This window comes from Oryza glaberrima, chromosome 7, assembly GCF_000147395.1.
Source record: "Oryza glaberrima chromosome 7, OglaRS2, whole genome shotgun sequence".
NCBI lineage: Eukaryota > Viridiplantae > Streptophyta > Magnoliopsida > Poales > Poaceae > Oryza > Oryza glaberrima.
Window position 1 is genome coordinate 3,041,456 of NC_068332.1, and position 24,965 is coordinate 3,066,420.

The window sequence follows — 24,965 nt, forward strand, 5'->3', positions numbered from 1 at the left end:
ACATGTCAGTAAAATAATTGGCCGTCAGGCCTAGTCCGGTTTCTGGTAGTGCATATAAAAAATGTTGTCGAAAGTTCCGGGTTGAATTATTTTTATTTTTATATCTCACAAATGAGTGTAACATTGTTTTATCTACGTGTGATTTTTTTTTTAGTTTAGATGACATTTTTTTTGACCAGGAAACAGTGGGGGAAGCCCCCACGGTAATTTTCATTTATATAAAAAAAGAAAAACTGTACAAAAGAATTACAAGTTATCAATCCATGACTGAAGAAAAGATCTGAAAGCTATTTAAGCCTAGTTAAATGTAGACTTAGCTCCTCCTTGAGACTTGATTTCCACCTTGGGAGGGAGGGAGAAACATTGTTAAAAATAAAATCATTTCTCTGCTTCCACAGGAGCCATGCAGCGATCAGAAAAATTTCCATAAAACAGTTTAGATGACATTTTAATCAAGGTCTACACGAGTTTTCATTTAAGTTGGGGGTGGACCTAGGGGGTGTGCCAGCATACCCTTTTTTTTTGGAAAACACTAGGATGCACTCCAGTATACAATCAAAGGACATAAAAATGGAATCCTCTCAGAAAATAGAATACAACAATGATGTCTGGAGATCTTGTAATCACTAAGAAATCAAATTAGGGGAAGAGAAAAGGACTAGATGAAGAGAAATAGTGTGGACAAAAAGAAACAGCAGCTAGATAGATTAGGACATGGGATTGGTTGTTCTAAATTTTATAGATTTTTCATGAATTATGTACCACATTTGAATAGAATTTTGAAAAATCCGACCAAAATCTGCCAAAATTCTTCCATCGGAATTGGGTGTTTTCTTTAAAAAAAATATGGTGAAGTGATCGCTAGAATGGGTACACCCAGTGTAATTTTTCTGGGTCCGTCACTGAACGTAACATATCCTTATAAACCTGTATAGGGGACTAGAGGTCGACGCATATATTCAACTTTTCTGAAATTAAATACTGGGAAAGTAGTAAATGTATATGTGGATATAAGTTGATGGTTGCCCTCTCTATGAAGTACTCCCTCCATAAAAAAAATCCAATTCTGAATTTAAATCTGGACACAGGATTAGGTTTTTTTTGGATGGAGGGAGTATGTGAGGTGGTTAATTATAGTCTTCTTAATTTATACGTGTGCAAGAATTAATGCATGCATCCACATGAATATGACCTTTGTAGTTTGGGCGCATGTGTTCAATACTATACATACTAGGAGTCCAGGATATGTGCAAATTGTCATAACCGACGCATGTCATGGTGAATTAATCATGAACGGAACCTAAACTAATAATTGAACACGCGCAAGATTTCCGCTAAAAATAGTGAATTGAGAGTTATAATTAAATAATTAATATAGTTAATGCCGCACACCTAAACTGGGAAAAAAAAACTATCACACATGGCCTTAATCGTGTTATTTTTCAAATTTATAGTACAAGGATCGTACACATTAACTACACATTTACAAACTTTATAAATGTTGAAGACGATGTATAGTTAATTTTGTTCTTCAAGTATATATCTTTTTCCAAAGGGCACACTCAAGTACTTCTGTACTTGTACTACAATGTACTTTTATATAATGGACGTTCACTAAAAGATTGATCAACTTGTACGTCAGTTTTCTAAAAGTTCTAAAAAGTTTTAATAATCAATTAGTTCGAGATTTGAAAATTTTGTGGGCCTCACACGAAACATATGCTCTTGACGTAAACAGTGAGATCCATATCGTCGTCGTACCTAATTTTAGGCGTGTGCAAATTAATCTCCACGTATCTTTGCCGATCTACGCTCGTGACTTCGTTGTCAAAGCTGACAGTCATTTTCATACTTCAGTCGTCTATATGGTTAACCTAGAGAGAAAGACGATTAATGGTCTTAATTGTAAATTTGGCAGGACGTTGGAGATTAACCAGATCAAGACTGATGGAAACAATACAAAACAAGAGTTTTTTTTAAAAAAAATAGATTCTTAATAACTTAAACTACAAGTTTTGTTTTCTAGTGGTATTATAGATCAGCCAACTAGCTGTTATACACTAGTATATCTGTTTTCGAAAGAATGTACTTTTGACGTCGACACAGCTTTTAATACGCATGTAAAAAAAAGGGGGCAAATTCTAGCTTTAAATCTAGACACACATATATCTAGGGATGCAAGTGGATTTTTAGCCCGCTTATCCCACTTCTAATTTATTTTTTCGTCTAAATTTTGTACTACCATATGAAAAATAAACTAGCAAGTGGGTTTTTATGTGGGTAGTGGGACTACCCACTTGGATTCCTACATATATTCAGGCTTGTAATTAGGATTGGATTTTTTTTTTTATGGACGGAGGTGGTGTGTTTTATCATTACTTGCTCAAATTATGTATTTATGAAAACATAAAAGATAACTACACGATGACGTTTTTTGACAAATTTATTAATAATATTTTCTTTTCATATTTTAACTTATGCGTTATTACTGATCCTTTCTAGAAGGAGATATTTTGTAGCGTAACAACCGGCGCGGATCATTGTTTATGCAGTGATCTGACTTACGCTACAGTGATATATTATTAGCACAGTAGGTCGCTTGATAACAACAGTGCTCTAACAGTAATTGGTCTTGTTATCGAACACCTTTTTATTATAGCACGCTAATTTGTGTCGTTAGATGGAGATTCAACGCATCAAAACATGAGCGACATCAAACAACAATCAATGTAGTGTAAAAAGAAGTCCATAAGCAATAGAATATTCCATTTAGTCACCTATTACCATTATTCAACTAGTTCATAAAGAAAAAATAGTAAAAGATACCCATATGCATATGGACTACCCATATGGAATAAATTATACTTCCTCCGTTTCACAATGTAAGTCATTCTAGCATTTTCCACATTCATCGTGATGTTAATGAATCTAAATAGATATATATGTTTAGATTCATTAACATCAATATGAATATGAGAAATGCTAAAATGACTTACATTGTGAAATGGATGGAGTATTATCTATCTCTACTCCTCTCTCTTCTCCTAATGATATTTTGTATCTATATACATTATAAATATTGCCATAAGGATAAACTATTTATGTGAGTCCCATCTATATGGATCACTTTGCCATATAAATTGGTGATGCCCTTATACATGTAATATTATACATATCGGATATTGGGTAATTTTTTTTTGGATTCGTCACTGGTAGCACATCTGTATTTTGTTCTTCGATGCAGAGGATACAAATCCGTGGGCAATCGCAAAATAGTGTTGCTTTTGACCTGACACACGTGCTGCGGTTAACTAATTTTATACGTTAATGGCGCACTAAGTTGCCTTACTAATCGTGATCTCGAAGCCCTCTTAATTTGACAAACACACACTTCTTTCTCTTTCCATTTTTTTCTCTCATTCGCACGTGCAAAAATACACCAGATAGACAGGAAAACAGAGCACGTATGAACACGTGTTGGACGTGCAGCCGCTCAATCTTCACCGTCCGATACATATCGGACGTCACAGAGAGAAATATGAGTTTGCTTCTCTCAGCACAAAAACATTGACCCACATGAACTGGCTGCTAAAACTTGAAGAATGAGCACTTTCATCTTAGCAGCAAGTGCACATGCCAATTGAAATTAAGCAAAGCCTAATCATAGCATGATTAGCATCAACAGGGCACTACACACTCGAATTTAGAACATTAGTATCCGATCGGGTCAAAAACTGGTCACGATACTGAAGAACATGTTTTCTTCAGGGAACAAAAACATGTGATTAATTAATTAGAAAACATTCAGCTTTCTCACTGTCACACATGAAAGAAATAAACTAAAGTTAGTTGACACTTGCAACAACTTGCAGTATAGTACTGAATCCATATCGATCGAATGGTTGGTGAAGTTCTATTATTCACTCATGGAAGGAATAATTAAACAAGAGTGTAATACTGAATCCACATGCTATCTCCTCCAGTTCTTTCCCTTTCTTTTCTGAAAGACAACTTGGTGCTCTTTGAATCATGACCATGGCTATTGTGCATCTGTCCACACACACCACCTCTTCACAACGCTCTCCTCACCATTGTGATCATGATGATCTGTGATTTCAGCAGTTTCATCGGCGCGACCGGTTCTTTGGTCGTTCAGCTTCTGTTTCTGAAGAAAGCTGCACGATGAACGGATCTCGAGATCGCGCTTCTGAGCTTCATCTCTGTAATTCAAGTTCAAGTATCTTGGATGGTCCAGGAATTTGACGTTCTTCAGCCAAAGTCTGACGGCCTAGAGAAGGAGTAGCAGAGTATACCAGTTATTAGGACCAGGAAGGAAATGAAACGGCATGTTTGAGAGGAAAATGCCAGTTTAGGTGTGAATCAAGCTGGGTCCTACTACTTTGTAGTCACTAGAATTATCTGAATTTATTATATGCTCTTAGCAACCGTGATTCTGACAGAAATCACCATGCCATGAATTGCTTAGTTGCTTAGAATAACTTGATGAGTTGATGCAGACACATTACAAGTTGCAAGTATCCTATTACAAGTTTTGAAGATAAGCTCCAGATCCTAGTTTGCTAGCTCAGAATATTCTTTCTCAACAAAAATCAAAACGCTAAATATAATAGAAGATTCATTTTTTTTTGGCTTTGATAAAGTAGCAGAAATGAGATGCTTTCCATGTCTTGAATGGTCAGTACGAAGACATGCTACCTCAAGATGTGAATTTATGACATGGCCTGAAGAGAAGTAACAAGCTTTACTTATGTCTCATGTAATTTGGGCCTGGTTATGCTCCTATGAATTTCATGACTGTGAAAAGGTGATAAGCATAGAAGCATCTAATTGAACAGAACTACCAAAGTTAAGATGTCAATAAAGGGTATGGACTATGGACATGGTACAAACTTATTTTTCGCTCAAGTGACTGCAGTTTTTGACAGAAAGACTAAACTTGCATCACATCAAAGATTCTCTTATCAGACTAAGAGCTTATGCGAAGTGGGACTCTGATAGATTGCAGTAAGATGAGCGGAGATAAGGATATGTTGGAATAGTTAATAAAGCCTTTACAAAAAGTGTCAGTCCATGGTATCCAGTATCTCGATAGCAAGGGTTGCCACAACAAGGGACTAAAGTACAAAATGAGCTTGACACAGCCAACAAAAACATGGTGCCTTGCTGACTAACATACGAAAAATGCATTATAACAAGATAATTTCATTGAATGAAGCTGGACGATGTGGGAAGATGTGTCTAGCAATGAAAGGGACATTTGGTGAATATTTATTGAAATATGCACTGATGGTGATTGTTGAGGTTAAGTCAGATCCTGACATCTCTGTCTAACAAGCACATTATTATCTTTTGTACTTGTCCAAGTTAGGCTATTCTGAATATTTGTACCAATCTGATTGTACCATGTCAACTTCCTTGCGTATGTCGGATGTTATCGTGATTATTGTGTGGATTTCATTTTTCAACTGTTTAATGTTGTGTTAGGTTTGTGAGAATGATGTCATGGAATCTGTTATTGCGGTTTCCAATGTACCCCTTTTGGTTTTATTAAAAAGAAATCAGGCATAAAAGGAACCAATGTTGATCTGATTCCTAGTGAATACTGACATAAGAGTTTTAAACATAATTCAAACAAAAGCTAATCATGGAGACCATGAATTAAGCCTCGAAGCTTTTCTTGCATTTTCAACTTAAAACTTGGTTAGTCAAATGTAAACTCTTAATAATCATAATTTGCTCATATGTTAATTCAGTTTGTACTATCAATTCAATTTATTCTAAAACCAAATTAACAAGAATTAAAAGGAAAAAGTAGCCATCGAATTATTCTAGTTTGTAGTCCTCAGACGCTAACTGCTAGAGTTTCAAGATACCATCTATACAAAACTTAAAATGCTTTTGCAAGTGTGGTATTGGAATGGTAAGAACATGTACAGGACACTTACCTCCCAGTATATCCCTGCAGCAACTTTATGGGGCATCAGCCAGAAGAATGTTGCTAGCCTAAGAGAACTACTCGTCTTCTCGACTAACTTGGCGTGCAATGCTGCAGTGAAATAGTTGCCGAGTGTTGGATGCTGAACTAAAATAACCACATAGAGACTATCCCCAGGGGACTCAGCACGAATACTCCAATTGCCAAGCATATCCTACAGCTCAAGCAAAACAAAAAGGAAAGGCACTAAGAAGATATGATCCAAGTGACTAAAGCAAGCAAGATTTTCAGAACTACATAATAACATGGTCTAGACAAAGACGCAAAGTGGCATCAGAAATACCCATAACATGATTGAATGTGCGGTAGATCATATGAAACTGAACCGAGGATCAGAATATTTAAGTTTTGATGAGATCACAGCACATTTTCCATCTAAATATTAGTACCATAGTGTAGTAATCCACACATTGGTATGTGACTATGGTCTTACCATGAAGGGGCTGACATGTAACGGTTTCGCGACGAGATCAGAGCCTGGTTGGAAGGTGAACATTACCCTCTCCCCCCATGGAGTGTTTGTGACCTGAATCCAATAACAACAGATTAGAAACATCTCAATGAACTAATAACTAGAAACCAATCAAAATAAATCGTACACACAGAGTATTCACCTCAGCAATGCACATCTTGAGCTTCTCATCTTCTCCTTGCTCTGCTGAATCATAGCAGTAGTAGATGCTGAGCGGGTTCTGCTCGTACCCTACGCTCTTGGGAATCGTCAGGAGATGCCTTCATCAAACAAGAGAATTTTCTTTTTCATGCCACCACCCCTAGTGATTTCATTTCCTCTAAAAGAGAGGAGATTTTGACAAAACATAAAAAGAACAAATTTTACACGGAATTTTTCTGCCTTTTGCTCTTCTACAACATACAAATATTCATTTTTAATGGGTTTATCTAAAAATACGGCGACAGACTTTTAGATAAAAATATATCAAATGTAATTATATAGTATAAATCTAATGTAATTACATATGTAATTTTAGAACTTATACATATCTAAGTTAGGATAAATACACTAAAATTACATATGTAATCTAGGAACTTATAATGTAAATACATGCTCACTATTTTTCCATGAAAAATATCGCAACATATTTATAGCAAATCCGTTAAAAAATACGCGATTTTTTTTACAATAAAATGCTCGAAATTTCATGAAGGAGAAATAATAATAAAAAAAGAAGCGTCACAGAATCGCGGCGGCGGCGGCGGCTTACACGGGGCCGGAGGTGGAGGCGACGCGGCGGGCGTCGTCGGGGGAGAGGTGGCCGGGGAGCGGGAGGCGGTCCAGGTCGACGAGGGCGTATCGCACGGGGTACTCGAAGGCGTGCGCCGCCGGCCGCCGCCGCGAGTGCCGGACGCGGCCCTCGTACAGCCGCACGGCGGAGCCGCCATCGCCGCCGCCGGCGAGAGGAGGGCGGCGCGTGAGGAGGAGGCGGAGGAGGAGGAGGAGCGAGAGGAAGGTGGAGGTGAGGAGTGTGGTGGCCAACGACGCCACCAAGTAGAGTGCTTCCATTGCTGCTTCAGCTGCAGATTTCTCAACTAAATTAAGTTTCAGATTTCTGGGCCAAATTAGTTGTAGTAGTTACCAAGTTAAACATATTTTCAGGAGAATAATCTTTGTGATGCAGATAAAAATATTGGTTTTTTTTTACTTGCGGAATTATTGTGATTTTTAAGTAGCCAAGTGTTTCATTATTATCTAGAAAGAAAAATATGTAGTCAATTGTGCTTGTAGCTCTGATCGTTTCGTTTAAAACTATAACAGCTGGAGTAATCAATAAAAGGAATAATACAACATCCTTTTTAAAATGTACGACGTTGTTAACTTTTTGCACAATATTTGACCATTTATCTTATTTAAAAATTTAGTGTAAATATGTAAAAGTATAAGTTAATATTATATATTTTTTATGATAAAATAAATCACAACAAAATAAATTATATTTATACAAATATTTGGAATAAGACGAATGATCAAACATTACGCGAATAGTTAACGGCGTTATACATTTTTGAAATGTAGGGAGTAATTTGCAAGTAAAAACTTTTACTTTTCTACATTCTTAACGATTTAAAAGCCAAGTAAAAAATGAAACTTTTATATTGTCTTTGATCGATGTTTCCATGTTGACTTGAAGCCTTTGATGATGGCCACAAGAGAGCAATTGGATTGGATTTTTCTTGTTCTGTCCTCGAGAATGGATTTGTGGTAGATAATGCATACACATGTGTCTAGTAGTAGCTGTGGTGTTGGTCAATCCTCACACTAGGCTGTAGGCCTATCAGAGCACTGCATGAGTGGATAAGAATACAGCCTCATCTTTCGCTTTACTTATGCTTATCAGCTAAATTTTAAATTTTTAACCTTAAATTTAAAACTGATTTTGAGGTTTTATCATCAAAGTTTATTTTTCAGCATTTTGCTTTTATATCATTAAGAACATGTGTATAAAAGTTTTATTCACAAATTACTTTTCGTTTGCAAATATGCCGTTTGGCTTATTCCGCAGATAAGCCAAATGATGGGCTCTTTTTCCTCCCATTTTACTGTTAAAGAAAGCACTTTACAAGAAAAGAAAATGGTTGTGATATTTGAAGTAAGAATTGATCTTCTTGTTTCTGGATAGTTGTGATATTTGTTCTAGAAACATTGGTGTACTATCATGGTTGCTACAGTAGTCTAGGTACTGTAGTATAGCATGTACGTACGTGTACTGTAGCAAGAGGAATATAATCCAACAACATATTGCCCTGAATTTCAATAACAGAACAACCATATTTAAGGTCTTGTAAAATGGCTCAGCTATGCAATCATCTACAAAAGAAAAAGAAGATCCTTTCATCTGCTAGAAATGAAGACTAAGAAAATCTATCAGCACAGGTTCATCTGAATATTCAGGGCCTATTCGGAACACAGGAAAAGGAAAAACACAGGATAGGAAAAGCGTAGGAATATGAAAGAAAATCACGTTGAAAACATAGGATTGAAAAACGCAGGAATATAAAAGTTGAGAGCATTCGGTTTACAGGAAAGGAAATAAAAAGTAATCGAGGAGTAATCTGTATACTGTATTTATTATCTACCCCTATCTTGCTTATCCCGTCTGTCTTGCTTATTATCTAGTGGCTGTTTTATTGCTTGATTGGCTTGATTCTGTCAAAGGGAATGAAACAAGAGATTGGAGTGGATGGAATTTTCCTCCGTTTTTCCTGTGGAATCAGCAGCAAAGGATTTTTTCCTACAGTTTTCCCATAACCACTTTTTACGATCCGAACGATAGGATAGGAAAAAATCCCATGTGAACAGTATTCCTATGAAATTCTCGGAAAAAGCCTCCAATCCGAATGAGCCCTCAGAGTCTGGCAGTGCACTGAACAAGAAGTCAAAATCAGTTTAAAGAGCAAATACAACAAATTGTCTCAAGTACCGGCAAACTTCTACTTACAACAATCTCTTGAATTTTTTTATTTATTTACTGACATAACACTTACAGGCTGTAAAATTAACTGGGAAAGAGACTAACATACAGAGGAGAACAATTTTACAGCTCAGAATAGGGCTTTACCCAGTTGGCCAAATAAAATGAAAGAACAACAATGGCCTCTCTGCAGATCCGGCATTTTCAGCAGTTAAGCATACAAAATCTGACTGTTTGAAGGTGTCAGATCACCAAATTCCCTAGGAACATCCACATCTTGCCACTGAATTAAGTAGCTTGAGCTCCTACTATCAGGATGGCTGCCAGGTTGCTTCTTGACATGGCCAATAGCTACATGGAGGCCTCGGCCAACAACAACAATCTTATTCTCCAAACAACTCACCGAAAATGGCTTCATAATTCGTTCAGGCATAGGAGGGCCTTTTACAGAGTCCCATGAGTCCGTTTCTGGATCGTAGACTTTAACCTTCATTCTCTCATATTCTGAAATGACGAACAAATGTTCGTCGATGACAACACTTAAACCGGTCCACCCTTCACGCATTCCAACTGGCATAACCTCCCAGCGGTCAATCTTTGGATCATAAACCTGACCTCTCGGCGAGGAGAAGAAAGGCCATGCACAGCCTTCAGTGACATAAAGCCTACCACTGATGACAGCAGAATCCGAGGATGCCATGTTCATGCCCATACTAACAACTGGTTGCCACACACCCTTAACCGGATCAAGAACCTCTGCTGAATTGAGCTCAAACTGGTCAGTACTGTAACCTCCAGCTACATAAACCCGTCCATCAATGACGCCACCCGCAAAGAAAGACCGTGCAGCAAGCATTCGAGTCATCACGGTCCATCGGTTCTTATAAACATCATACTTAAGGACCAAGTGCAATGGGCAATCCATGTCCGAGACCAACCCGCCGCAAACAAGGAGGGTGCCGTCACTGGGGATAGCAACGCAACCGAAACCTCGGGGGCAAGCCCGATCCCGACACGGCATGGCAGGAATTGTATGCCAGGTCAAGTAGTTCAGGTCCAGCACCTTCCACTGTATCTTACCAGTGCAACGGTGGAATGCCAGGGTGAACAACAACGGTGACCGAAAACCCATCACCTTCCTCTGCATGAAGAACCGCGCCTTGTCGGCTAGGAGGTGATGCCACCGGCGACACACAAGCCTGCATGCCTCATGGGTCTCAACAGGTAGCCGGAGGAGACAGTTGAGAGCAGCATCATCAGGAAGGCCAGGTATGAGGGGTGTCTCCCATGAGGCTTGCTCCAAATCAGAGGCCGGCATCGACGACGGCAATGCGGAGGTTGTGGCAAGCCGGAATTTGGGTGTCAATTTCATCTGTGAATCACCAAGCTTGTGGACTGGAGATTGGTGGGATGAGACCCGGACGCGGCGCATACTCGTCACAGATTTAGCACAACTGAAGAGGACACCAGCAATGCCCTGAACAACACACACACAAAAAGAAAAGAAAATCAGTACCAATTCAGGTTTTCTCACAGAAGTAGAACACTGAAGAATCAGCTGAGGTGCTAGTATTTCAGTGAGGAGAATGGTGGCGCCATGGTGAACTGAACTCCTGCTTCTAAGTATGTAAAAATCCCCAATTTCTTGGCCTTAGAGAGCCCAATCCTACATCCATGAACATTCCAAGAACCAACCCATCTACCTGAGAGAAATAACAAGAAACTAACCTGATAGAGCAAGAATGGAGTTGGGAGAATCCTCTAATTTCCCCCAAAACCACAACGAATCGAGCCGCGCCTACAAAGAATGGAAACTAAATCAACCCTAGCTTATACTAGCTTATTAAACCTGGCACCACTCAATTTGCACTCAAACCTCAACTAAAAACGCAATAGGGCATGCTTGCGTCCTAGCAAGAAGCTGTTTTCGCCGAAGATTATGGGGGAAAGAAAGGGGATTCTTGCAGAACTTTTCAACTATGATTGATACTACTTCAGAGAGAGAGAGAGAAAAAAAAAAGAAGAAAGGAAAGAAATTGACCTGAATTCCTGCAGAAAGAAAGGATCTTTCCTCCAAAGATCTATACAGGAAGCCTTTGATTCCCTGGTCCCTTTTCTGCTTGCTGCTGTTCTCCAACAGAAGATAGTATGGAGGAGAGGAAAAGCTCCTCCTCCCCCTGACATTTGCAAGAGTGGTGTGTGTGCTCCTTTTTAACTACCAACCAAAGGTAGGATTAGGAAGGGTCAAACCAACCAACAAACATGGTCAGCTAAGCTCAACCTCTTGATTAACCAAAACAAACCCTGCAATTTCAACACCTTGTTTGGTGGGTGGGCCCCCACCTTCTTGTTGGACCTACTCCTTCCTCCTCTTTTGTTATTATAGTTCTTTGTTTATCCTCCATTTTTTTTGTTTCTGTTTTAAGTTCATGAAAAAGAATAGCACAACAGAGTACATGAGTTTAATTTTTGCCGAAAGAGATCAGAAGATTAGGTTGCCATTTAGAGATGTGTATATATACACAACACACATCAACTTTCAACATTAATAATACTATCAATTGCAAATCCTATTGCAGGTTTGGTGATGCTTTTTTTTGGGGGTTCCTACTCCATTTTAATATGTAGAGAAGCTTAATTTTAGAATGAGTATGAAATATTTATGGCTGATGTGTACCTGTTAATCAGTAGCCATCAGCATTCATCAATTCTAAGAGAGGGCAAATTAAAATAAAATAAACTATCAGGTAATAATAGATTCCAGCTCAGTGTTAGGTAAGGGAGGTTGGTGAACCATAACCACATCAATTAGTGAGTAACCCACTGATTAATCTGACGCATATTGACTCGATCCATGACATCATGTTAATTCCTAAACAAGAACTCTTGAAGATAACCTCTGCTCCATCGTGTGATTGGACTCGAGACAATTAAGAATGTTTATTTTTTTTCATATGGTAATATACATATATACGCATTTTTACTTTATTAGCAATTTTGAGTGACATATTATTATAGGGACAAAATTAGAGAAGAAGAAGCAAAGGAGAGGATGCAGTTTAAATTTGTGAGGGCAAATAAAATAAGCTGTTGATTTTAAGGGGTAAATGAAGAATTTTCTCAAGATTATAATGATGGGCCATTTGGACAGCAATTATATACGTTGTTGATAACGAACGAAGTTATTATAAGCATGCATTTGAGGTTGGTCTTGGAAAATATTATAATTAAGAACCGGGAAATATCCAAGAACAGAAGAAAAAAAAAGGAAAAATGATAATAACTGGGCCGAACAATGGGAGAGTAAGAGAAGAGGACCATCTATCCTAGCGCCAGGATAAGGCTCCCGGCACGCAATTATTATATGATTAATTAAGTATTTGTTATTTTTTAAAAAATGAATTAGTATGATTTTCAAAGCAACTTTCGTATAGAAACTTTTTAAAAAAAACACACCGTTTAGCAGTTTGAAAAACGTCCGCGCGGAAAACGAGGGAGAGGGGTTGGGAACTAACACTCCCGAACGCAGCCTAATTAATTTGGGTTTCGCGGCCCAACTAAATTAATATAAAACGAGAATATGTCATTTTAGACATATCTACAACCAAACTTTTAAAAAATTGAACAACTATCAATAGCTTTCTAAACATTCAGGTTAGATGACATTGTAACTTTATTGTTTTTTATTATAAAAAATCTCTTAATCCACTACTTAAAAAACGTTTTTTCTTACAGCCAAGAAGCATTTTTTGCAGGTGGCCGGGCGCCCGGCTAGCAACTGCTCTTTGCTTTTTCACCAGCATTCATGGGACAGCTATTTATGCAAGTGCATGGCTTAAGAGAATCGAGTACATGGTTTAAGAAAATCGTATGCAAAAATTAATTTTCGCAAGTACTTCCCTTAAGAGGACCGCCAGAGAAAATATTCTCTAATGTAAAATAAAAGAAATTCATATTAAAAGCGATTCGCATATGCCCTAGTGATGCAAGTCCGCAATTACATATTCAAGCATCGATTCAGATATGCTGGCCTCGCAATGCAATTCCACAATCAACAAATCAAATAAAAGATTGAAAACGATGCCGCTGATCATGCAAAACAAAACAAATCTCCAAATCTGTTCCAATCCCAGCATGCTCACCGCAAGAAAAACGACAGGCTTCTAGGTCCATCAGCCGCCGAACCCAAGACGCATCTCACCATCGGCTCCACGGTGGTGGCTCGTGCACGGAGGGAAGGAGTGTCACAGTGGTGGCTTGGTGCAGAAGAAGGAGATCCATGACAATGGCTCGATGAGGAGGAAGGAGCTCCATGGCGGTGCCTCGGCGTGGAGGAATGAGCTTCATGGCAGCGACTTGGTGCGGAAGAAGGAGCTCCAAAGTGGTGACTTGACGAGGACAAAGGAGCTTCACTGCGGTGGCTCGGGGGGGAGAAAGGAGCTCTATGGAAGTGGCTCGACAAGGAGGAACGAGGCCGAGGTCCTCCACTGCCACCGGATCTGGTGGTCCCAAGCCAGCCCACCACGGTCGTTGTGGTCTACGCCGTCATAGAGGTTCACATTGTCATCAGAGTTCACCATCATGTCGGAGTCCGCTGCTAGCAGATCCACCTTCCTGAGGCCCGACATCATCGCCGTTGGCTCCTCTCTTCACTCCTAGTTGTTGTTGCCACCATGTGCCACCTTCCAATGGTTGGTTCTTGTCACCGCCACCCTCTTCCCTTCACCGTAACGGGTTCAAACGGGGAGAGTGAGGAGGGGAACAAGCTTGTAGAACTGCATTGTGGGGAGCGAGATGAGGAGAAGGTGCAGGGAGGGTGGGAAGAAGTCAAGAGCTGATGGGCATCAGTGTATTTATTATGTATCTTTAAGGAACTATAGGTACCGGTTCTATAAAAAAACTAATACCTATATTATTGGTAATTTAATGGTTAATTTAGAATCAACACCTATATTATAGTTTAGGTACCACTTTTTAGAAAAAACTGTACCCATCACATTTTTTCGCCACCCAGCTACTGCTTGCGCCACCCACCCATCCTTACCAACCATCTCCTGATGCCTCTCTGTCTCTCTCTATCGCCATCTTCCTCTCTGCTAGCTCCTCCCCTCACCGAGCCGGCCGCGTCTTCCCTCCGTCCGCCATCCCTCCTCCTCCTCCCCCTGGAGTTGCTTCCACCCTGTCCTCTCTATGGCAGCAGCAAGGCAACGAGATGGAGCACCAATGGCGACCCCCGAGGCGAAGAGGCGGTTCCGCGGTGGCCTCGGTGGAGGTGCCCTCGGTGACGGAGGCCTCGTGGTGGCAGCGGTGGAGGGCCTCAAGGTGGAGGTAGCGAAATGGTGGTGGCAGCGGTGGTGGCAAAGAAGGTGGCGATGTGGCAGCAACGCGGTGGCCTCGTTGGAGGACCTCGAGGTGGCGGCGCCGAATCTGCACCTCGCCAGCAACTCAGCTCCAACCATTGTCGGCGTCGTCATCGCCGCTGCCATCTCGAACCATCCTCTCCTCTCCTCTCATCTCCGCTGCCTTCTCCTTTCCATCCAACAACGCCACCGGTGGTGGAGAAGGCTAGCGTAGCAGCGACAGTGGTGGCAGTTAGGGGTGAAAACGTTCACAGAAATTCCCGATCAACCGAGCGACATTTCCATATAAGGGGTATTGTTTCCGACCGTACTGTTTTTGGCTATTTATAATTTTTTTTTCTAATTTCTTTCTGCATCGTATTAATGTCGACATACTGAGTACTTAAAATGATAAATATGGTCAATTACCGGCCGATCGAGCGTCGTTTACAAAGGTATGCTACCGATTTCATCCGTTTTCACCCCTAGTGGAGGTGGAGGTGGTGGTGGTGGTGTAGAAGGTGGTGAAGTGGTGGTGGCGATGGCCGGGGAGGAGGTGGTGGCCGGCTGCCGGCGGCTCGGATTCTTTTTTTTTATTTGTTCAATACTACATGTACCAGTTGTGGAGTAAGAACTGGCACATATAATCTTTATAGCTGCCAATTCTAAAACCGGTACCTATGTGATTGGGCATTAGGACCACCAAATTGGTACCGACTGGAAAACCGGTACCTATGGGTGGTTCCAAACCGATACCAGTAATAGTCGGTTGTGTAGTAGTGTAGGCAAGCCTGAATTAACCTCACAAGTATTTATTGTGTCCAATTTATCCCCTAAACTTACCGGACAAAAGCATCTCCTCAATTTTTTAAACCAAACAAATTACATTTCTTGACTTATTTAGAGGTAGGGGCATTAGTCCTACGTGGCACACATATGATAACAATTTAACGACGTGGCAATCTAGTCAATAGGTAATAAAAATAAACCTTATAAATACTATGTTTTATATTATATGTCGTTTGACTATTTTTACTCAAACTTCTTTAAGCTTGACCAAATATTTTGAAAAATGTACTAACATTTTTAATACAAAACAAACATATTATCAAAATATGTTCAATGATAAATTTAATGAAACTAATTTGGTGTTTTGGATGTTGCTAATTTTTTCTATAAATTTAATTAAATCTAAATAAGTTTGACTTTAAAAAGTCAAAAGAAGGGTTATAAAATGAAGGGAATATGGTTGATCCAATGGTCTCGCCCACCTAGGGGTGAAAACGGTACATAAATTTTTGAGATATTCGACTGTCGTTTCTGGTTTGCACTGACCGTTTCAGTCGGTGTTGAAAATGAAAATGGTAACTTCTAGAACGGTAGTGGAAATGGGGTGGATATTTTTCCAACCGTTTTGTTCGGTAATTTCCGCCAAAATTCCGAAGCTCCGCAGCGGCCCGGCTTGCCTAACCCATTGGAAGCCCATGAATAATGAAAGCCTAGCAGGCTTGTAGCCTATTAGAAAGGGGAAGTGACCAAGGGAAAACTTTGTTAACCCTAGGGCGTGGCACGCTTGAGACCTAATATTCCACGCTTGAGACTTGAGGGGGTCTCGCGTGAGGGGGTGTGTTGGAGTGTATAACGTGAATTGCCCGCCTTTCTCTATCAGTTTAGACTTTTAGGTGCAGCTGGCTGGTGCAAACAACTTAATACATATCTCTGCTTCTGCTTACTACTCCCTACGTCCTAAAATATAACATCTTTTTTCCCTTAAGATTTATATCAAATTATAACAACTTTTCGACCAACATTCCCTTTCGAACCAATCACAACCCTCCATTATGTACTCTCTCCATAATCACAGAGGAAGTCGTTTTGAACAACCACACGGTCTCTAAAACACAACTTTGACTTCTTGTTTCTATAAAAATATTTATTGAAAAGTGATACATGTATACTTTATAAAAGTATTTTTCAAGACAAAACTATTCATATAATTTTTATATTTTCAAATTCAATAACTTGAGAGAGTTATTCATGATTTATATTTTCAAGGTTTGATTTAAATAGTGTCCTAAACGATTTCCTTTACGAGTATGGAGGGAGGACTTTTCCCACCTACCTCCACTACTCGACCAATTACAACCCTCCATCATTCACTTATACCTACTTTCTTAATAACCGTGTCCAACTCTAAAAATATTTATATTCTAGAATAGAGGTATATAGTACAAATATTAAGTATTATGTAGGAGAATATTTGCCTTAATTAATTGTTTCTGGTTACATATAGTAGCTGAGAGAATGTAACAAATTTTATAGTTCTCTGAAAGAAAACATCCTCTGGAGTCGATCTACAAATCAGGATTAATCTCAATCCGAAATTGCATGTACAGCACTTTACACTGTCCAATTTTGATTTTTAATTACACTCCAGCAGATGATACTTGAGAATGAAAACTGCACTTAATTTACTCCAAGTCTACATGCAACTGTCAAATCATTGTCATGATTAATATTTGCGATCAACAATTAGCTATGCAAATGATTCAATCAATGACTAGGATTGAAAATATGTGTGGATGTTGGTGTGAGTGCGTGTGACTAATGTGGGTCAGGTTGTGATACTGTGTTCGAAAATGGTTGTTTTGTCTGATTGTGTGCAGGTGACTTGACGTCAGCCTTGGTCAGTGGTGAGAACCGGGACTATACTCAGAGAGGAGCAGAGGTTAGTGCGGTCGGGATACCATGTGAGATGGTGACTAGAGTCGGAATTCTTTGATGAGGACATCCTCCACTATTACCCGCTGGCAAAGACGCCAAAATCGGGCGGCGACCGTGTGAGCCTCTGAATAATCCCACCTTGCTTAGCTTGGGAGGAGAAAGCCACCTTAAAAGGGAAAACCACCCTTCCCCTATTGGACTAGTCTTTTAGGGAGATTGGGCATTTCCCCGAGTGGGGGTGCCTAAGAACTGTTGGGGTCCGGGCTACCTTAATTTGTTGGGCGTCGGCCAACCCCACCTGGGCCGGATTGTTATCATTTGGTATCAGAGCTAGGCCCTTGTTAAGGGGTGGGAATGATGAGGACATCCTCCACTATTACCTGCTGGCAAAGACGCCAAAGTCGGGTGACGACCGTGTGAGCCTCTGAATAATCCCACCTTGCTTAGCTTGGGAGGAAGAAGCCACCTTAAAAGGGAGAGCCACCCTAGCTTGGGAGGAGGAAGCCACCTTAAAAGGGAGTGTCACCCTTCCCCCATTGGACTAGTCTTTTAGGGAGATTGGGCATTTCCCCGAGTGGGTGTGCATATGAACTGTTGGGCCACATTGCTTAGCTTGGGAGGAGGAAGCCACCTTAAAAGGGAGAGCCACCCTAGCTATTGGACTAGACTTTTAGGGAGATTGGGCATTTCCCCGAGTGGGTGTGCATATGAACTGTTGGGGTCCGAGCAACCTTAAGTTATTGGGCCTCGGCCAACCCCACTTGAGCCAGATTGTTATCATTAATGATGAGGACATCCTCCACTATTACCCGCTGGCAAAGACGCTAAAGTCGGGGCGACCGTGTGACTTAGCTTGGGAGGAGGAAGCCACCTTAAAAGGGAGAGCCACCCTTCCCCTATTGGACTAGTCTTTTAGGGAGATTGGGCATTTTCCCGAGTGGGTGTGCCTAAGAACTGTTGGGGTCCGGGCTACCTTAATTTGTTGGGCCTCGGCCAACCCCACCTGGGTCGGATTGTTATCATTCTTGGAGGTCAGCTTCAATTCAGGATGGGAATGGTTAGGGTCGATCCATTTATCCACTAAACCTATCCGTAAATTTGTCCTAACGGATTTGTAGGGTTGCTCCAAAAATATAAATGGATCAAACGGATCAAACCATTAGAACCTAAGGTTCAAGGGGTTCGACCCAAAATGACTTCACATGTATAAATGTTTCAAAAATTTGTACAAAGTTGCTTCGCTATATAATAATTCATTCCTACAAAATTCGACTGAATTCGATAAGTTCTTATAGTGTGAACGCGAGTTTAAAAATTTTGGGTTCGAGTTTTACATGTAACTAGAATTTTTGGGTGTTAGCAACTCATCGTGGGCCCCACATGTATAAAGGGCTCAAAATTTACACAAAGTTGCTTCTCTGTGCAATAAATAATCCCACCTAAATTCAACTGAATTCGATAAGTTTTTATAGTGTGAACGCGAGTTCAAAAATTTTGGGTCCGACTTTTACACACATATAACTAGAATTTTTGGGTCCTAGTAATGCATCATGGGCCCCACTTGTATAAAGGGCTTAAAATTTATACAAAGTTGCTTCTCTGTGCAATAAATTATCCCACCAAAATTCAACTGAATTCAATAAGTTTTTATAGTGTGAACGCGAGTTTAAAAATTTTGGGTCCGAGTTTTACCCACATGTAATAAGAGTAGCCGATCCATTTGGATATCCATGGATAACCTATTGATATAATGGACTCATGGTGGATCGACCCTATTAAACCATGGATCAACGAACTCACTTAAAATGGTTTAGGTTCAATCCATATCCTAACCATCCCTATCCTGAGCTTCAATCAACAGTGGAGATCGGGAATAGACTCAGGAAGGAGTTAAGGTCCAAACAGTCAAGGATGCCAGGTGACTAAATTGGATACGAGATGGCACACCGGGTGACTAAATTGGATACAAGATGGCACACGGTGGATGTATATCGTGTGGGTGAGATCTTCGTAACGGGCTTCACAAGGAGTGCGTGCAAGCGTCGGTGTTCGCGAAGGAAATTGGTACATGCATGTATATATGATCAATGCATGGATGTAATCCCTCTGTCCGATAAAAACCAACCTAGTACTAGATGTGACACATCCTAGTACTATGAATCTAGAGATATCTTTGTCTAGATTTATTGTATTATAATATATCACATCTAATTCTAGATTCGTTTTCTTGGGACTGAGGGAGTATGAGTATGTACGTGTGTATGTGTACTGTGTGCCAGCTGGTTGGGCTAGCATGCATGCATATACATGTGAAGCTGTGATTGGTTCGGCTGGATGGTGTCCTGGTCGATGGCTGGCTTGATCCATGCAGTGGCAAGCCGAGTCGGCTCAGGAGCAGCAGGGCGTCGTGGCGTAGAGGAGACCAAGCTAGACTGGTATGGAGGCAGTCGGATTGGTTTCCTGCGGCTGTAGGTTGAGAGAATTACAATTTAGGATTTTAATTTGATTTGGTAATTAAGGATAGAGGTTTCACTCAGAGTTGTACTTCTATTTTGAGTAGGAGAATTTTGGTATAAATAGAAAGGAAGATTATGTCTAGAGGGTAAGCCAAGTTTAAGACATTAGATAGAGTTTCGTGAGAAACTTGTGAGGGTTGATGTGATTACACCTTGTGAACAATATACTTGAGCAATAAAGATTATATTCAATTGTCAAGGCATCGACGATTTATTCTAGTTTCGTAAGTTTTACGTTTATATTTGGTTTTGGCATTAACTTGTGATTGTTCGTTTTGCTGCTATTTTGTTTAAGTTAATCCATTCAAAACCTTTCTACTTCATAGATCAGATCTGGAAAGTTTCATTGATTGGTTCTTGCTAGATTCGAATTTGCTTAAGTTTTAGGTTTAGCTCAGATGTAGTGCTGAAATTCTGAGACAGCTGACTTTCGAGGGAGTTTTCGCTTAAACTGTTTATTAGTTTGTAAAATCCCTTTGGTGGAGTTGTTCCTTAGTTTGCCTAGTTTATTCTGTCAAGTTTGCAACTCGATCCAACGGTTGGTTTAAGAGAAACCGACTTTTACAGAAGCATCGTCTTGCTGATTTTAGTCTAACGGTCAGACCGCAAGCGAACCTGCGGTCAGACCAACCCTAGTAGGTTGGATAGACCGCTAAACGTGTGTTCTGTTGGATAGTACAGGAGAGATGTACTGCGTAACGTGGGACACGATTGTATTGAGCCTCGGGGGTCGGTATATATAAGAGTACATGGGGAGAAGATAATGAAGGATTACAGATATGGAAGGAATCCAAACAAACCAATCCTATACTAATATGACTCTAACTACCATATACTCTAACATTCCATTGATTTTTGGATGTTGGGGTGTATTTTGATCTATCAAGATTTGATTATTTGACTTCCGCTGATATAATCTACCATTCATCCCTCTTTGGTAGGCTTGGTTACTTCTGTTCGATCCTACAATAACCATTTGTAAGCTGTCGTTGATGATCGACCAGTGCTTTCAGTATATACAGTGCATATATATTCAAGTGGACGTACGATCGATCAGTACACTCCGGGGTTGTCATATCGTCACCTGTTCTCGTCAAGTTGATCGATCGATCGACAGTCGATCGTCTCGAGGTCCGGTCGTCGTCTCTGCTTCAGGCGAGATTCTCTGCGGCGGCATCGCCGCCGTCCTCACCGCCGCCGGCCGGGCCCTCGGATACCAACAAGATTAGTGAAATTGAATATGTACTGCACTGTGTTGTGACTGATTGAAATGAGAAATACAAAGAGAAATTGAATAGGAGATGATGGTGTCTGGTTGATATAAAAAAAACAATTTTTAATTAGTCAAGGTTAATTACTATCTCTAGGGAGAGGATGTATATATACTCGCGTGAAGCATATATATGTACATATGTAATTTCTTCAAAGTGGCCTTTTGTAGGAAAAGCTTTTTAAGGCTTGGATATAGATACTAAGAAAATACGTAGAATTAAACGGAAGAATGTTGTGATTGGTTTAGACTTTAGAAGAGAAAGTGGATGGATTTATCTTTTTACATGCAGCATAATATGGACAACAAGGGTTTCATGCCCCATTTGATCAAACTGTTGAGGATGCACACGAAAAAACATGACAGATCATTAGTAGATGAGTAATTAACTGTTAGCTATTAAAAACTTGATAAATCATAATAGAAATTTCTATCCATTGTAGCGGAAAAGGAGAAGGTACACTTTTTTTTTTTTTGCCATGGTGTGCTAAAAAGGGGCCGAATGCAATATATGTCAGTGTGGAGCGCCATGTCGGTTGTCATACACACGGTCAAACAAGGCTTAGACCTACAATAAATATATTAATCCGAGATTACAAATCTAAATGCACATTTTACCATATTAGAAACCTAGGTGACACCACAATACAATTTTAAAGACCGACGAGACATATATCTCACTCTTGCAAACAAAAACAAAACGATTAATTAGTCCATGGCATCTATTATTACTTTCTCCGTTTCACAATATAAAACTTTCTAGTATTTTTTATATTCATATAGATGCTAATGAATCTATATATATAATAATATCTAGATTTATTAGCATCTATATGAATATGGATAATGCTAGAAAGTCTTACATTGTGAAACGGAGGGAGTACTTCGCAAGTATAGCAAGCAATGAACACAAGGTGATTAAATTAGAGCCACCAAATAAGACGATCTAGATTTCTTTTTTAGATAATGAAAATGGATTACATCTCCGGCTTCTACTCATAGGCATACAGCTAAAATATACAGAAGTGGAAAAAAACGAGATGAACCCTCAACTTTTACTAATAATATGATGTACTAAAATAATATTTCTAAAATCACGTAGATTCTAGATCCAGATATTTGTTCTGGTAGTACAGAAGAAGAGGCATCTGTGTCGTACGTCGTCGTCGAGCTAGAGCCTCAGCTCGAGGTCGAGCACCTCCACCTCGCCGCCGTCGACGACGACGTCGTCGACGGTAGCGTCTCCTCCGTCCTTCCGGGAGGCTCTGAAGAAGGAGGCGGCGCCGTCGTCGACGGAGTACTCCATCACCGGCCACGCGCGAATGTCATGCCAGCCGCCGGAGCCGGCGGCGGCGACGCCGTGCCCGTGCGGGAGCGGCCTCAGTGGCCGCGACGTCGCCGCGAAGACCAGCCCGGGCGCCGTCACGACGGCGCCGTGGGGTGTCGTCCGGCCGCCGGCGACGGGCGGAAGCGGCATCGTCGTCGACGCGGCAGGATAGCCGGCGTACGGGTCGCGCGCCGCGGTGGCGGCGGCGGCGGCGGCGGGATGGATGCCGTTGCCGTGGACGTAGTAGGGGTCCCAGTCGCCGGCGGCGGCGACGCGGTGGTCCTTCTTGTGCGCGTTCTGGTGGCCGCCCAGCGCCTGCGACTTGTGGAACGTCTTGTCGCAGAAGAGGCACTCGAACACCCGCGAGCTGCGGCGGCCACCGCCGCCGCCGCCGCCGTCGTGACGACGACAAGGCTCCATCTCCATGAAAGAATATAATATTGCTAGCACTTAATCGATCGATTAATGGAGATGGAGCTTTTCCTATATTTGGGAAGCAAGGGTACTCCTTGCATCAGTGGCAGCACAACTACTACAACTTCATGGGAGACTGTGCGAATCATCCATCCATTTTTATGTATACTGAGAGGCTGTTTAGTTCCACAAAAACTTTTCCAAAAAATATCACATCGAATCTTTGACAGATGTATAGAGCATTAAATAAAGATAAAAAAGAAAAACTAATTGCACAGTTTGCATGTAAATTGCGAGACGAATCTTTTGAGCCTAATTAGTCTATGATTAGACATAAGTGCTACAGTAACCCGCATGTGCTAATGACGGGTTAATTAGGCTCAAAAGATTCATCTCGCGGTTTCCATGCGAGTTATGAAATTAGTTTTTTTATTCATCTCCGAAAACCCTTTCCGACATCCAGTCAAACGTCCGATATGACACCTAAAAATTTTCATTTCACCAACTAAACAGGCACCAACTAAATAGGCCCTGAGTATATCTTTACGAGGGAAGAAGAGGTGACTAGGCTTTCTTGTTTTCGTGGAACCCTTATTTTGTGGCACGTATAGTGCAATGATGATTGGGGTACGATTAATTAAGTATTAGCTTGAAATACTTAAAAAAATAAATTAATATGATTTGTTAAAGACTCTTTTCTGTATTTTCTTTCTAAATATACACACCATTTAGTAGTTTAGAAAATATAAGCGTGGAATACGAGTGAGCGGTAGTTGGAAATTGAAAGTGTAGTCGAGACTTAAACTAACCTGGATTTAAAATATAGTACAGCGTTATCAATATACACGGTAATAATTTAGCGCTACCATGATTTAGCGGATTACTTTTTATTTTCTTCATCCTATTAATGTGATAATTTTGAAGCGTTCAAATCGAATGCGGTGTCTTCTTTTTTGCTATTACTACAATAATATAATAGGTTTGCACGTGCAGCAATATTTTAGAATATTGCTTAGTCAAAGAGTCCTAAAAACATCTATTTAATTATATGGGAACAAATTAAAATCCCAAAACCGTTCACGTAGTTAAAACAGATCATGGATGAAGTTACCAACAAGCACACCTACCGAACATGCTGTAATTTTCTTAGCCAATTACTCCTCCTCCATAAAAAAAAAAAAAAAAAAGCCAACTTGACCTCTCCCAAGTCCCAACGACTCTGGACAGCCCTTAATTTGTCCAGATTTGTAGTTCATACTTAGGTTGAATTTTTTTAAGACGGATGGAGTATTTACCTATACTACATGTAGGGATACAATCAATCGATCTATACTCCCTCCATTATAAAAGAAATTAACCTTTGACCCTTTTTAGGATAATGTATCTGGACATAAGGATAAATTTTCTGCTAGGTTAATTTCTTTTGGAACGGGGGAAGTACTTAATTTGCCCAGTACTCCTAGTACTCATCACTCACAAGCTGCAGCTACTGTGTATGCCGTCCTTCCCAAGTACTAACACACAGTGGATTAATTTAAATCACCTGGGCTGCAAGATAATTAGCGGCTGCTTCTTCTGCTGGTATGGTACGCCATGATATCGACCACGACAAAGACGAACGTACGGAATGATGATGCTTTCACAGTTTTCCTCGAGGCATCACTGATAATGCCGCGATAAGCTAGCTCTCGTATTAATCTCTGTAACTGTTCATTTTCCCTATCCATCGTGCATCGTGTAATTTACGTCTCTATCCATATTCGTAAGCAAGTTGATTCTTCTCCAACAAAGGATACATAAGTAAATATGAACTTTAATTATAGCAATATTTGAACTTTGTAAAAGAATATACTACATCCGTTTAAGAATATGGTAATTAACTTTTAGACTATAGTAATTAAGTTTTAGGTGCGATGATTTTTTTATATTCT

General features: G+C 40.3%; 3 protein-coding genes across 4 annotated transcripts; all 3 read right to left on the bottom strand.

The window, feature by feature from the left end:
* Positions 1-3,702: 3,702 nt before the first annotated feature.
* On the bottom strand, positions 3,703-7,671 carry LOC127778308 (uncharacterized). Its single transcript, XM_052304889.1, has 5 exons — positions 7,240-7,671; positions 6,631-6,748; positions 6,450-6,542; positions 5,967-6,170; positions 3,703-4,288 (listed from the first exon to the last, which is right to left on the bottom strand). The coding sequence occupies exons 1-5, from the start codon at positions 7,536-7,538 to the stop codon at positions 4,040-4,042; spliced, it is 963 nt and encodes a 320-aa protein (XP_052160849.1). The 5' UTR covers positions 7,539-7,671; the 3' UTR covers positions 3,703-4,039.
* Positions 7,672-9,392: 1,721 nt separating this feature from the next.
* On the bottom strand, positions 9,393-11,676 carry LOC127780929 (F-box/kelch-repeat protein At1g30090). Of its 2 annotated transcripts, XM_052307923.1 has the most exons (3): positions 11,486-11,676; positions 11,173-11,242; positions 9,393-10,921 (listed from the first exon to the last, which is right to left on the bottom strand). In XM_052307923.1, the coding sequence occupies exon 3, from the start codon at positions 10,874-10,876 to the stop codon at positions 9,656-9,658; it is 1,221 nt and encodes a 406-aa protein (XP_052163883.1). In that variant the 5' UTR covers positions 10,877-10,921; positions 11,173-11,242; positions 11,486-11,676; the 3' UTR covers positions 9,393-9,655. The 2 variants fall into 2 exon arrangements, with proteins under 2 accessions (XP_052163883.1, XP_052163882.1); XM_052307922.1 differs by lacking the exon at positions 11,173-11,242 and having other exon boundaries at positions 11,486-11,673.
* Positions 11,677-22,175: 10,499 nt separating this feature from the next.
* On the bottom strand, positions 22,176-23,179 carry LOC127780748 (zinc finger protein GIS3-like). The gene has a single exon (XM_052307696.1). It carries the CDS (start codon positions 23,044-23,046, stop codon positions 22,465-22,467), a length of 582 nt encoding a protein of 193 aa, XP_052163656.1. The 5' UTR covers positions 23,047-23,179; the 3' UTR covers positions 22,176-22,464.
* Between the last annotated feature and the right edge of the window lie 1,786 nt (positions 23,180-24,965).